Source organism: Podarcis raffonei, chromosome 7, assembly GCF_027172205.1.
Source record: "Podarcis raffonei isolate rPodRaf1 chromosome 7, rPodRaf1.pri, whole genome shotgun sequence".
Taxonomy (NCBI): Eukaryota; Metazoa; Chordata; class Lepidosauria; order Squamata; family Lacertidae; genus Podarcis; species Podarcis raffonei.
This window is the reverse complement of record NC_070608.1, coordinates 1,685,187-1,700,000: the sequence shown is the minus strand read 5'-3', so window position 1 is coordinate 1,700,000 and position 14,814 is coordinate 1,685,187. Positions and strand designations below refer to the sequence as shown.

The 14,814-nt window shown below is 50.0% G+C and overlaps 1 protein-coding gene across 1 annotated transcript in view; it reads left to right on the top strand.

The window, feature by feature from the left end:
- The first annotated feature begins 793 nt into the window (after positions 1–793).
- Positions 794–14,814, top strand: part of KIFC2 (kinesin family member C2) — a 39,690-nt gene continuing 25,669 nt past the window's right edge. The window contains exons 1-4 of the mRNA XM_053395080.1: positions 794–1,102; positions 10,531–10,618; positions 11,869–12,041; positions 13,809–14,064. Of these exons, the coding sequence (XP_053251055.1) occupies positions 965–1,102; positions 10,531–10,618; positions 11,869–12,041; positions 13,809–14,064 (655 nt within the window). The 5' untranslated portion in view covers positions 794–964. The remainder of the gene's footprint in view (positions 1,103–10,530; positions 10,619–11,868; positions 12,042–13,808; positions 14,065–14,814) is intronic.

Here is a 14,814-nt window from a genome sequence, read left to right as displayed (position 1 = left end):
CAGCAACGGGCACTCACAATGCCAGTTATGGAGACAAGAGCATAGCCATTCTGGCTAGTAGTAGCCACGGCAAGCTCTGTTAAGAACAGCAGGAGATCCTGCTGGATGAGGCCACTGGCCCACCTGCGCCACCCTCCTGGCCTCACCTGGCCAAGCAGATGACCTGAACAGGTAACCCGCAAGCCGGGGCCCCTGGGGACCGAACCCGTGTCCTTCTGCCTGCAGAGCAGCTGCCCCGCCACTGCGGCACTCGGGGCTGGAGGAGACCTCCCGGCTGCTGCCTGGGGGGGAGAAGTAGGGGAGCCCTCGCGGGGCGCGGCGGCGGCGGCCCGGGGATGCGCTCCTCCGGCCCCGGTGCCATCCCTGCGGGCGGCTCAGCCCTGCCTCCGACGCGGGTGGCATCTTCTGGGCAAGAGGAGGAGAAGGAGAAGGAGAAGGAGAAGGAGAAGGAGAAGGAGAAGGAGAAGGAGGAGAGGGAGAGGGAGAAGGAGAAGGAGAAGGAGAAGGAGAGGGAGAGGGAGAAGGAGAAGGAGAAGGAGAAGGAGAAGGAGAAGGAGAAGAAGGAGGAGGAGGAGAAGGAGGAGAAGGAGAAGGAGAAGGAGAAGGAGAAGGAGGAGAGGGAGAGGGAGAAGGAGAAGGAGAAGGAGAAGGAGGAGAAGGAGGAGAAGGAGAAGGAGAAGGAGAAGGAGAAGGAGAAGGAGAAGGAGCCGCGCGCCCCTCGCCCTCCCTCCCGGCCCGGCCCTCCCGGCGCCTCCGATTCAGGCTGCGGCGGGCCGGAAGGCGGGGCGCGGCGGGCCGGGCGGGGCACCTCCAGCCGCCGGGGCCGCCTCCTTTTCCTCCTGCTCCGCTGCTGCTGCTGTGGTTGCTGCGGCTGCTGCTGCTGAGCGGAGCGCGGTGGTTTGGCGGGGGTCCCCTCTCCAGGTGGGCGCCGCGGATTGGGGGGCTCGCTCGCCACGGAGCCCCCATGTACGCCTTTTACTCGCTGCTGGTCTACATCTTCTACACCCTCTTCAAGAAGGATGGCGGCGAGGAGGAGGAGGAGGAGGCGGAAGGGGGGGCAAGGGGGCAGCAGCCCCCCGACGGGCAGGACGGCGCTCCCCAGGTAAGGCGACAAGGCACCGGTCCCGTGGCTGGGCGTTCCGCGGGGCAAAGGAGGAAAGGGGGCGCGGGTGGCAGCCTGGCATCGCGGGTGGCGCTGTGGATGTCCTTCGGGGGGGTGCCTGCTGTGGGGGCTGGCTCCGGATGGGGGTGTTGTCGCCCTCCGTGTTGCACCCCCCTCCTAGCTATGGGGCATAGGAGCCAAAGTCCCTTGCCGCCCTCCAATAAAATATTTGAGTGCCGCCCCCCCAATTGCCATTTAAATGGCGTGCGTGTGGATTAGGTGGGGCGGGGCGCTTGTCTGCCCCCCCCTCAATATTTTATTTCAGTTGGCACCCCTGCCATGGGGCCAGTACGTGCCAGCGGTGTGGGGCGCAACGTCAGGACGGTGCCTCTCTTAATCGCGTTGTGCCCAGATCAGCCTGGTCGACGGGGGTGGAAGAGTGAATTCAGGGCTTACCTCCCACCCTAGAGAAGAGCTCCTGGGAGTCCCCCCCTTTGCAGCTCCCTCCCGCCCCCTTTCCCTTCCGTGCCCATCGCAAGATAAGAAGCTGCCTGAGTTTGTAACCTTGGTCCACCTAGTATTGCACGCACGGACTGGCAGCGGCGGCTCTCCTGGCTTTCAGGCAGGCGTCTCGCGTCTCCCCCCCCTGTCTTTGGAGGTGCCCGCGGGACTTGAACCCGGGACCTTCCCCTTGCAAGGCAGACGCCCTGCCGGGTAGCTCTGGCCCCCTGCCCATTTCTGCCTCCGATATTTACTGCATTGCTGAATGGGCTGCGAGGCTTCCCTGCAGGGCTGCCCTCATTCAGGCCTGGAGGTGCTGAGGACCCTGGCATTTTCTCCCTTGGCCTCAGGTGTTTGTGCCCATTCCCAAGCAGCTGGCTGAAGTCGGGCTGCAGAAGGCGGGACCGGGGGTAAGGTGGGGTGAGCTCCCTCGAACCTGCCTTAGTCTATGGTTACCAGATTTTTTTTCAATGAATCCTGGGACACTCCCCCACTTTTTTCTGAAGCTGAGTAGCAACAGGGAGTCACCTGGGACACGGGTGGCGCTGTGGGTTAAACCACAGAGCCTAGGACTTGCTGATCAGAAGGTCGGCGGTTCGAATCCCCGCGACGGGGTGAGCTCCCATTGCTTGGTCCCAGCTCCTGCCAACCTAGCAGTTCGAAAGCACGTCAAAGTGCAAGTAGATAAATAGGTACCGCTCTGGCGGGAAGGTGAACGGCGTTTCCGTGCGCTGCTCTGGTTCGCCAGAAGCGGCTTAGTCCTGCTGGCCACGTGACCCGGAAGCTGTACGCCGGCTCCCTCGGCCAGTAAAGCGAGATGAGCGCCGCAACCCCAGAGTCGGCCACGACTGGACCTAATGGTCAGGGGTCCCTTTAGCAACAGGGAGTCAGTAGTGGGGATGGTGAGGCAAAAGACCCTGGGCCCAAGCACACATGGATATTATTGTTGTTGTTGTTGTTGTTTAGTTGTGTCCGACTCTTCGTGACCCCCTGGACCAGAGCACGCCAGGCCCTCCTGTCTTCCACTGCCTCCTGCAGTTTGGTCAAACTCATGCTGGTAGCTTCCAGAACACTGTCCCACCATCTCGTCCTCTGTCGTCCCCTTCTCCTTGTGCCCTCCATCTTTCCCAACATCAGATGTGAACCCAGCTCTCTCCCAGGTCTTATTCCAACACTCTAACCACTACACCACACTGCCTCCCATACTCTGAAGAATAAATGCACATAAAGTGGTCCCCCAATTTATCTTAGGAGGCATGGAATAGAGAGCTGATCACTAGATGCAGGACTCGATAATCAGATAATGCTAATATTATTTACTTTGATATTTTAACCCATGTGCAATGGGACTCATTCTTATTTTATTTTACTTTACGGTCTCTTTTAATTTTCATCTGTTAGAAGAGTTTCCTTTTGGCTTTATATACATTATAAAATGAAAATCTCCACAAAACTAAGTAAATTACTAGATGCCGGAGATTCACCTGTGTGGAGTGGAACCAAATACTTGAGTCGCTGCGGACATGATCTGGGTGAACATGCAAATAACCCACCCAAGCTGAGCCTGATTTTCACATGGAAGGGTGTTTTGTGTGTGCACAGGGTGTGTATGTGAGTGTGTCTGTTTGTGTAGTTGGTGCCCCCTCGTACCTTACTGGCTGCCCGCCCACCCAAATCCTCAGTCTCCCATCCCTGCCTTTTCTGACTCTTGACCCCCTGGGTTGGGAATGTCGTTTTCCCCAGATCTCCCCAACTCCTTCCGCGCATGCGTGAGTTCATCCAAAGGTCTGCACATTTTTCATGGTCCATTGTCTGTCGGTTGCGGAGGCTGAGGGATGGAAATTGGGTCCTCTGCGAGGTTTCTGCAAGGAGCTGTGCCAAAGACCAGTGGGTGAGCGGCTTCTGGGAAGATCTGCAGAGGACATAAAAGTTCTGCAGGATGCATGCTGCAAGCTGTCTCTTTTCCACCCAGAAGTCCTGTCACTCTGGGGGGAGAGAACAGAAAGGGCTGCGATTCTTCAGAGGGAAAGAATTTCGGTCAGCGTTGACAGGCAAGAGAATGTGATGCCCATGGCTTATTTATGTCTCATGAAGGGGAATAGCTAATGGCTGTTTCAGAGAGAGGCGGAGAAGCAGCGACAGGAAGAAATGACTGCATGCAGAGTATAGCTCAGTCGGTAGAGAATGAGGCTCTCAGGGTCACGGGTTTGAGTCCTTGTTGTTGTTTAGTCACTTAGTCCTGTCCAACTCTTCATGACCTCATGGACCAGGGCACGCCAGGCACCCCTGTCTTCCACTGCCTCCCGCAGTTTGGTCAAACTCATGCTGGTAGCTTCGAGAACACTGTCCCACCATCTCGTCCTCTGTCGTCCCCTTCTCCTTGCGCCCTCCATCTTTCCCATCAGGTTCTTTTCCAGGGAGTCTTCTCTTCTCAGGAGGTGGCCAAAGTATTGGAGCCTCAGCTTCAGGATCTGTCCTTCCAGTGAGCATTCAGGGCTGATTTCCTTCAGAATGGAGAGGTTTGATCTTCTTGCAGTCCATGGGACTCTCAAGAGTCTCCTCCAACACCAGAATTCAAAAGCATCAATTCCTCAGCGATCAGTCTTCTTTATGGTCCAGCTCTGACTTCCATACATCACTACTGGGAAAACCATAGCTTTAACTATATGGACCTTTGTTGGCAAGGTGGTGTCTCTACTTTTTAAGATGCTGTCTAGGTTTGTCATTGCTTTTCTCCCAAGAAGCAGGCGTCTTTTAATTTCGTGACTGCTGTCACCATCTGCAGTGATCATGGAGCCCAAGAAAGTAAAATCTCTCACTGCCTCCATTTCTTCCCCTTCTGTTTGCCAGGAGGTGATGGGACCAGTGGCCATGATCTTCGTTTATTTAACATGGAGCTTCAGACCATATTTTGGGCTCTCCTCTTTCATAGAATCCTAGAGTTGGAAGAGACCACAAGGGCCACCGAGTCCAACCCCCTGCCAAGCAGGAAACACCATCAGAGCACTCCTGACATATGGTTGTCAAGCCTCTGCTTAAAGACCTCCAAAGAAGGAGACTCCACCACACTCCTTGGCAGCAAATTCCACTGTCAAACAGCTCTTACTGTCAGGAAGTTCTTCCTAATGTTTAGGTGGAATCTTCTTTCTTGTAGTTTGGATCCATTGCTCCGTGTCTGCTTCTCTTTCACCCTCATTAAAAGATTCTTTAATTCATCCTCACTTTCTGCCATCAAGGTTGTGTTATCTGCATATCTGAGGTTGTTGATATTTCTTCCGGCAATCTTAATTCCAGTTTGGGATTCATCCAGGCCATCCTTTTGCATGATGAATTCTGCATATAAGTTAAATAAGCAGGGACTGGGCAAAAGATTCCTGCATTGCAGGGGGTTGGACTCTGCAATTCTATGTTTCTATTATAGCGAACCTCCTCATCACACAGCGGGAGTCCGTGGCAAAACTCTTTGATACCTGATATCTCTGCTTCTTGCCTTGTGACTGTATTACATTTTAAACTGCTTTTAATACTGGGTTTTAATCTGTTGCAACCTGCCCAGGGTCCTTAGAGTGAAGGGAGGGTAAGAAACTAAGAAGAGCCTTGCTGGATCAAGTCCAGCACCCTGTTTTCACAATGGCCAGCCAGATAACTCTCTCCACCATGAATTTGCCAAAGAAATAAAATACAGTGGTACCTCGGTTTACGAACTTAATCCGTTCCGAAAGTCCGTTCTTAAATGGAAATCAAGGAGCGCTTTCCCTAATGAGGCCTCCCGCCGCTGGTGCCCTTCCACCGTTCGGATTCCGTTCTTACACCAAAGTAAAGTTCTCAAACCAAGACACTATTTCCAGTTTTGCGGAGTTTGTAAACTGAGCTGTTCTTAAACCGAGGCACCACTGTAAATAAATCATATAAATGATAATTGCCTGGAAGGCTACATTCAGGGACCTTCTGAGGTGACTGTTGTTGATCTGCCTCAACAAATCCTTTGGGTGTCATCTACGCAGCCTGCAACCCGAGCAGTCAATAAATGCCTTGTTTCTATGACCCGAATGCTTAACCTACTCAGGCATGCTCCGTGCGCACTATGGATTTATCACACACAACTGCTGCAGAGTAGAACGTTTGCCCATGTAAACAGATGCATGTAAACCATTATCACATGTATTTTAAAAAAGACATTGCATGTATGTTTCATATTATTCTTTCTTGCGTTCGAGTGCTTTCCGTCCAGGAAGTCCAATAAAGTGTGAAGTGACCATAGCGTCTGATGCTTGGGAGCTTGTTGCTGCTACTCAGTTTTGGGAGAAAGGTACTCTGTGCATGCTCAGAGGTACCATTTTTATTCATGCATCAGATGTCTCAAGCCTTACTGCACAGGTGGGGAACTTCAGGTCCAGGTGCCCAATCCTCCTTATCTGACCCTTTGACCAGTGTACTCACGGGCTCTGTGTGGCCCCGCAAATATTTTTGCCTGTTTGGATAACATGCTGACAATATCCTCTGCTTGTCTGCAAGAAGAATATAGAGGTGTGAGAGGTGTGTGTAGCCCACTGTACAAAGGTAGCATTCCTCCCCCTGCCCATTTTCCCTCGAAAGGTATCCCAGAAGGGAATTCGGCCTTCAGACAGAAAAAGATCTCCTAATGGCATAAAAAAAAAAGATTTCAGAGCTAAGTGCTGCTAAGCCAGGCTCAAATCGACCCCTTAAGTCAGTCCCACTCGACAGCCACCGTTCCTACAAGACCTCTTTACTTCCCTGCCCTTTAAAGTATTTATTCCCACATCTCCGCTGCACCCCTGGGGGGCAGATGCCCCGTCAGTTGCTTGCCATGTGTGGAGAGAAGCGATAAATCTGGATCTGCTCATCCACAGGCAGAGGCCTCTGACAAACAGGCCCATCGGCTCAGTGATGCGGTTTCCATGGCGCCTGTTGCCGTGGAAACGGAGCTACTTCCCGACTAGGGTGGCCAGGCAGCTACAGCTGATTGGAAGGGGGGCATTTGAGGCCTGTCGGCTAGAGAGACTGTGTGTGTGTGAATAAATGAACTCTGGGCCATTCCTCAGTTTCATCCACCCTGTCATTTAAATGCATGCAAATTCACAACTGCCTCTGCTTTGACTTTAAATACAAGGAGCGAGGAACACCCCCACAATCTATGTCACTGACAGAGCAATTGACTCTGTCAAGGAAAGTGGAGGGGTGTCTGTGTTTGTGACAGTTTCCATTTCTAATGCTCCTTTCGCTGCCTGAATTGACGGTTGGTTTGGCAGAAGCCCATCAGAGCATCACTGCCAGGAAAGGGCCCCTAATTGTGGGAGAAATGAAGCGTCGGAGCCAGGAGTGGGGGGGAATTGTTTGGGAATGGGCACAATTCCTAGAGAAGCTGACGTTGTGTGTGGAGGCAGGGTGAGGCCAGGCGTCGCCGGTTATTTTCCAACGCCATGATTTCCTCACGTACGCACCTCACGGACAACTCTAAGGCCCTGTGGCCCTTGCTAAGAACATAAGGAGAACCTTTGGGATCAGGCCAGGGGCCCCATCTAATCCATCGTCCTGTTTTCAGAGGGGCCAACCGAAGGGGAACCTGCAATCAGGATTCAAACACAAGAGCAACTCTGCCTTCCTGGGGTTCCCAGCAATTGGCCTTCAGAAGTATTGCTATATTACAACAACAACAACAACAACAACAACAACAACAACAACAACAACAACAATTTTATTTATATCCCACCCTCCCCAGCTGAAGCTGGGCTCAGGGCGGCTAACAACAATAAAATAGTGCAACATTCTAAAAACATTTCATTATAAAAATTAATTAAAATCAAATTGATGGCAACTATAAGCTTAAGTTCTGTAAAGATTGCCAAAGGAGGGAGTCAGGCTGCGCCCTGACCAAAGGCCTGGTGGAACAGCTCCATCTTGCAGGCCCTGCGGAAAGATCTCAAGTCCCGCAGGACCCTAGTCTCTTGTGACAGAGCGTTCCACCAGATCGGGGCCATGGCCGAAAAAGCCCTGGCTCTGGTTGAGGCCAGCCTAACCTCCCTGTGGCCCGGGATCTCCAAGATGTTTTTGTTTGAAGACTGTAAGGTCCTCTGTGGGACATACCAGGAGAGGCGGTCCCGTAGGTACGAGGGTCCTAAGTCGTATAGGGCTATAAAGGTTAAAACCAGCACCTTGAACCTGATCCTGTACTCCACCAGGAGCCAGTGCAGCTGGTATAACACCGGGTGAATGTGCTCCCGCGGCAAGGACCCCGTAAGGAGTCTCGCCGCGGCATTCTGCACCCGCTGGAGTTTCTGGGTCAGTCTCAAGGGCAGCCCCACGTAGAGCGAGTTACAATAATCCAGTCTGGAGGTGACCATTGCGTGGATCACAGTGGCCAGATCAGGGCGAGAGAGGTAAGGAGCCAATTGCTTAGCTTGGCGGAGATGAAAAAATGCCGCCTTTGTTATAGCTGCAATCTGTGCCTCCATGGAAAGGGAGGTGTCGAAGATTACACCCAAACTCTTAACGGACGGTGCTGGCACTAATTGCACCCCCGCAAGAGATGGGAGTTTCCCCCTCAATCTCATATCGTCCCGTCCCAGCCAGAGGACCTCTGTCTTTGAAGGATTATTATTATTATTGTAGCCATCGACAGCCCTCTTCTCCTCCATGAATCTGTCTCTCATTCTCTTTTAAAAGCCACCTAGGTTGGTGGTCATACAGTAAGATAAAACAGAATAGAATACTGAGAGAAAGATAAGAGTAATAAGAACGTAGAAAGATGTGGGATGTAATCCACTGGGAGCAGACAAGTACAACATTCCTTGTAACGCTAGAGTGGACATGCAAGGGGATGTTTGGTCCAGCCAGTCAACAACTTCCTGTTCCTCCTGGCCTGGAACATCCTTCCTCTTGCAGGTGACCAGAGGTGGGCGTGACCTTACCTGTCCAGGTAACAAAAGGACAGTCACGCAGCACCCCTCCCTTTTTTCTCTTTCTCCTTTTGTCTGCTTCCAGCTAGGACTGCTCTGCTGGCTTTCAGCCAACAGCAGAACAGTTATTGTCCCCCATATGGGGTAAATCCACATGTTGCTATTTGTAACTTTAAGTCTTTAAGCCTGCCTTCAGGATTGATACTGTGTACAGTCTTACCTCATGTTACATTTGCTTCATGTTACGTTCTTTCAGGACGCGGGTGGCGCTGTGGGTTAACCTACAGAGCCTAGGACTTGCCGATCAGAAGGTTGGCGGTTCGAATCCCCGTGACGGGGTGAGCTCCCGTTGCTCAGTCCCTGCTCCTGCCAACATAGCAGTTTGAAAGCACGTCAAGGTGCAAGTAGATAAATAGGTACCGCTCCGGCGGGAAGGTAAACAGCGTTTCTGTGCGCTGCTCTGGTTCTCCAGAAGCGGCTTAGTCCTGCTGGCCACATGACCTGGAAGCTGTACACCGGCTCCCTCAGCCAATAAAGCGAGATGAGCGCTGCAACCCCAGAGTTGGTCACGACTGGACCTAATAGGAGCGGAATGGTACCTATTTATCTACTTGCACTTTGACGTGCACTTTTCGAACTGCTAGGTTGGCAGGAGAAGGGACCGAGCAATGGGAGCTCACCCCGTCGCGGGGATTTGAACTGCTGACCTTTTGATCGACAAGTCCTAGGCTCTGTGGTTTAACCCACAGCGCCGCCCGCATCCCTAGTGCAAGTTAGGAGGGATATAATAATAATAATAATAATAATAATAATAATAATAGTAATAATAATAATAATAATAATAATAATAATAATAATAATAATTATTTAGTATTTATACCCCGCCCATCTGGCTGGGCTTCCCCAGCCACTCTGGGCGGCTTCCAAAAATATATTAAAATACTATAATACATCAAACATTAAAAGCTTCCCTGAACAGGGCTGCCTTCAGATGTCTTCTAAAAGTCTGGTAGTTGTTGTTCTCTTTGACATCTGGTGGGAGGGCGTTCCACAGGGCAGGTGCCACCACCGAGAAGGCCCTCTGCCTGGTTCCCTGTAACTTGGCTTCTCGCAGTGAGGGAACCGCCAGAAGGCCCTAAGAGCTGGACCTCAGTGTCCGGGCAGAATGATGAGGGTAGAGACGCTCCTTATATTAATAAACACTATATCCTCTCCTGCTACCCTGAACATTCCCACAAAAGAAGGATAAGTAAAAGTGACTTCTAACTATCCATCCATTAGGTGTGCCAACAAGAGTTCTTCATAATAGCCTGATGTTCAGTCTAGAGAGATATCCATTTATTCCTCCCTCGGCTGATGTTTCCCAGTGTTCAGTCCAGGCATGACAGATTTCTTGCTCTTCCTTTCCATCTAAGACTGTGGTTCCAGACGTGGGGCACACGCCCCATAGCGGGGCAATTCAAGAATGAGTTATTAACAGTTAATGGCCTTTTAGGTTTCCTCCATGTGAATAGGAGCTTACTTTTTGAAGTACTGATATGTAGTCGAAAATAGAATTAAAAGGACCCATGGAAGGGATGGGGGAAAGTCAGGAAGATTCAGTGTAATCTCGATATTTGGACTTTGTACTGTTTTATATTGTATATTATATCTTTGAAAATCAATTAAAGATATTATAAAAAAGGAGTTCACTTTTTGAATAATACAAATTATATGTCACGGGGGGGGGGAAATCAGGATTTTACAGATGCTTAGCTGGGGCATGGGCAAAAAAAGGTTGGGAATAATAATAATAATAATAATAATAATAATAATAATAATAATAATAATTTATTTATACCCCGCCCATCTGGCTGGGCTTCCCCAGCCACTCTGGGCTGCTTCAAAAAATATATTAAAATACTGTAATACATCATTAAAAGCTTCCCTAAACATTCTCCATTTCCTGTTGCTATATATTTTTAAAGAAGTTCTTACACTTTGTCTCCTGTTGCTTCCCACCCCACGTAGGACTGCAAAGCTTTTTCCATGGAGCAATCAAGGAGGACGAAGAAAGCCCTGACCAAAGACCCCTGGAAGGAGCTGAGTGAACTGGACAGTAAGTCACCCGGACCCCTCCCTGTCCGTCCCCCCACCCCCAGCAGCAGAAGTTAGGGTAGCCCAGAATGGTTGGCTAGTCTCAAAGTCTTCCTATCCTCCCTAACGGGGCCTTGTATGTGTGGGAACGTTCAGGGTGGAAGGAGAGGATATATTGTATATTAATATCCTTCCTAATTTGCGCTAGCAAGTTCCTTTATGTAGCAAAGTTACATTCCCCTTTTTTACATGCACAGCAGATAGCTGGTTGCAGGCTCGTGTGAGCCTCTCACTATTACAGTGGATGCTCGGGTTGCAAACGTGATCCGTGCGGGATGCACATTCGCAACCCACAGCGTTTGCAACCTGCGTCTGTGCACGCGTGGGTTGCGATTCGGCGCTTCTGCGCATGCGCAAAGCACGATTTAGCGCTTCTGCGCATGCGCGACTGCCAAAACCCGGAAGTAACGTGTTCCAGTACTTCCAGGTTTTGGCGGCCCGCAACCCGAAAAAATGCAACCTGAAGTGGCTGTAACCCGAGGTATGACTGTATACAATTCCCTTTGAATCCCTCTTAAAAGAATAAAGACGCCACAATCTTATTCAAAGTCAATAAAAGACATTTACTTACATCAGTTCACAGTCGGATCCCTGAAGGCAGACTTAGCTACAAATATGTACATGCGGATCTATCCCATATGGGGGAATAATCCCAGTGCTTCTGCTAGCTGAGATCTGGCAGAGCAGTCCTAGCTAAAAGCTGGTCAAACGAAGAAGGAAGTCAAAGAGAGAGGTGTGCTGCGTGACTCGTCCTTTCGTTACCTGGACAGGTAAGGCCACGCCCACCTCTAGTCACATGCAAAAGGAAGGGTGCTCCAGCCAGGAGGAACAGGAAGTTTCGACTGGCTGGACCAAACATCCCCTTGCATGTCCTCTCTAGCATTTCAAAGAATGTTGTACTTGACTGCCTCTCATGGATCACACCCCACAGTTTAAGGATGGAGTTATCCTCATCATAAACAGGGCAATGGTCCTGTCCAGTGTGCAGCGATTCTGGAATCAGCTCAGGTGTTTGGCTGTCCAAACATCTTGGGAGAGACTCTGTGCTGTTGGGCTCAGTCCCCAGGTCTTGGGTTGGGACACAGCCACTCCCCACAGTCTCTCCCCACCCAGGAACAAAACAGGCTTTCTGATGGGGAGGGTCAACCCCTGAGAGAGGATGCTGCCGGTTGGTGCCTTTTCTCCCTGGCCAGGGGTCTCTTCTCTTGGCAGGCAGCTCAGAGAGCGACAGAAGCAACAATACGGAGGAAGAGGAAGAAGAGGAGGATGAGGAGGAAGGCCTTGGGTTGGGGGACGCCCCGACTCCGCTCACTGAGTTCCGGTCCCTCAAGGCGGAGGCTGCCGTGAAGAGCCTCCTTGGGGAAAAAGACCCAGCCAGTGGAAAGGTGAGTGCCCACACCTCAAATCCATTTCACTTCTGTTCTGCGGTGTTGGAACGGGGGGAAGTGGTCTGGTGGAAAACATTAAATTAAATGTGGAGTTAAAATGAATGATTGGATGGATAAATATAAGATGGGGGACACCTGGTTTGCCAACAGGACATGTGGAAAGGATCTAGGACAGGGGTCAGCAAATTTCAGCAGGGGGCCGGTCCACTGTCCCTCAGACCTTGTAGGGGGCCAGACTACATTTTTTGGGGAAATGAACTGATTCGTCCTCTGTCGTCCCCTTCTCCTTGTGCCCTCCATCTTTCCCAGCATCAGGGTCTTTTCCAGGGAGTCTTCTCTTCTCATGAGGTGGCCAAAGTATTGGAGCCTCAGCTTCAGGATCTGTCCTTCCAGTGAGTGCTCAGGGCTGATTTCCTTAAGAATGGATCGGTTGGATCTTCTTGCAGTCCATGGGACTCTCAAGAGTCTCCTCCAGCACCAGAATTCGAAAGCATCCATTCTTTGGTGATCAGCCTTTTTTATGGTCCAGCTCTCACTTCCATACATCACGACTGAGAAAACCATAGCTTTAACCAGGGGTCAGCAAACTTTTTCAGCAGGAGGCCAGTCCAGTGTCCCAAGACCTTGTAAGGGGCTGGAGTATATTTTGAAAAAAAATATGAATAAATTCCTATGCCCCACAAATAACCCAGAGATGCATTTTAAATAAAAGCACACATTCTACTCATGTAAAAACACCAGGCAGGCCCCACAAATAACCCAGAGATACATTTTAAATAAAAGGAGACATTCCACTCATGTAAAAACACGCTGATTCCTGTACCATCCGTGGGCTGGATTTAGAAGGCGATTGGCCCGGATCCGGCCCCCGGGCCTTAGTTTGCCTACCCATGAGTTGGGGTGTAGGAAAAGAGGAGACTAAGAGGGGATAGGATAGCCATCTTCAAATATCTGAAGGGCTGCCCCATGGAAGATGGAGCAAGCTTGTTTTCTCTTGCTCTGGGGGGTAGGACTCGAACCCATAGCTTCAAGTCAGAAGAAAGGAGATTCCAACTAAACATCAGGAGGAACTTTCTGGTGGTAAGAGCTGTTTGGCAGTAGGACAGATTCCCTCTCAAGGTGGTGTGCTCTCTTTCGTTGGAATTTTTTTAGCAGAGGTTGGCTGGCCACGTGTTGAAGGTTCTTTAGCTGTGATTCTTGCATTGCATTCTGGCGGTTCCCTCCCTGTGAGAAGTGAGGTTACAGGGAACCAGGCAGAGGGCCTTCTCGGTGGTGGCACCTGCCCTGTGGAACGCCCTCCCATTAGATGTCAAAGAGAACAACGACTACCAGACTTTTAGAAGATATCTGAAGGCAGCCCTGTTTAGGGAAGCTTTTAATGTTTAATAGGTTATTGTATTTTAATATTTTGCTGGAAGCCCCCCATTGTGTCTGGGGAAGCCCAGCCAGATGGGTGGGATTTAAATAATAAATTATTATTATTATTATTATTATTATTAGCCAGGATGGCTATGCTCAGCCTCCACAGCTGGAGTCAGGGATGCTTCTGAATCCCAGTTGTTGCAACCCCAGGAGGTGGTGGTGGTTGTTATTATTATTATTATTATTATTATTATTATTATTATTATTATTGCAGCGGGTTGAGCTAGATGACTCTTGGGTTCCTCTCCAACTCCAGAGTTATACGATTCTCTACAATACATTGCTGTTTTCCTGACCTTTCTCTTGCTCTCCTCCTCGGGTCCTGCTCCGTCCCGCCACCAGCCTCCCGAGTCGCCTCTCCTCTCGGTGATCTCCCACCTTCTCTCCTTCCTGGAGCATTACGCGCAGCTGCAGCAGCTGCAAGAGCAGGCCTGCGAGTACCGGTCCCGCCTGCGCAAGGAGGAGAGTCGGCGCCGAAAGCAGCTGAGGGGTCTGAAGAGGGCCTATCGCCAGCGGGTGAAGGACAAGCTGAGCCTCATCGAGAGCCTGGAAGGTGTCATCTCTGAGCAGCAAGGCTTGCTGGAGAAGATGCACGAAGGTGAGCGGTGTCAGTATGCCTTTCAACCGATGTGCAGCGACTGGGCTCAGTAACTGGTTCTTCCCCGACCGGGCTAGGCGACTGGAGCACTTTTTCCTTTTGAAATTTTTATTAAATAAATTTTATTATTTCCACACATAACAATGCACAACACACAAAAACCAACATTTGAAAAACTAGAAAAGCAACAACAACTAAAATAAACAAATCCATATCTTACAAGTTAATAATATAAACACTAAAAAAAAAACACCTTGACTTCTACCTATCCCACAGCACCTCCTTTATCTTTCATTGTGTCTTCCTGTTTTCTTTATCATCTCTATCCTAACATCTAGATATAAATCCTTCTTTCATATCCTTTCACTTCACAAGGTTATTCCAGACTCAGCCAGATTTCTGTCCTCGAACCTTGACTTTTGAGGTATTCATTTAGGCACTCCCATTCCTTTTTCACTTCACTTTTTGGTTTTTGTCTTCTTACGTCTGCCAATTTGGCTAATTCGAAGTATTCTGAAAGCTTACATAACCACTCTCCCCTAGTGGGTAACTGATTCCCTTTCCAGTACTTAGCCACCAGGATTCTTGCTGCGGACGTTGTGTATAAGAAAAATTTAGTTTTGTCTTTTGGAATATCATCATTTAAAATTCCTAAAAGGAATGCCTCTGGCCTTTTACTATATGATATTCTTAATATTTTCTTTATTTCTTTGTGGATCATGGAGTACTTTCAGAGACCATCCAATCCTG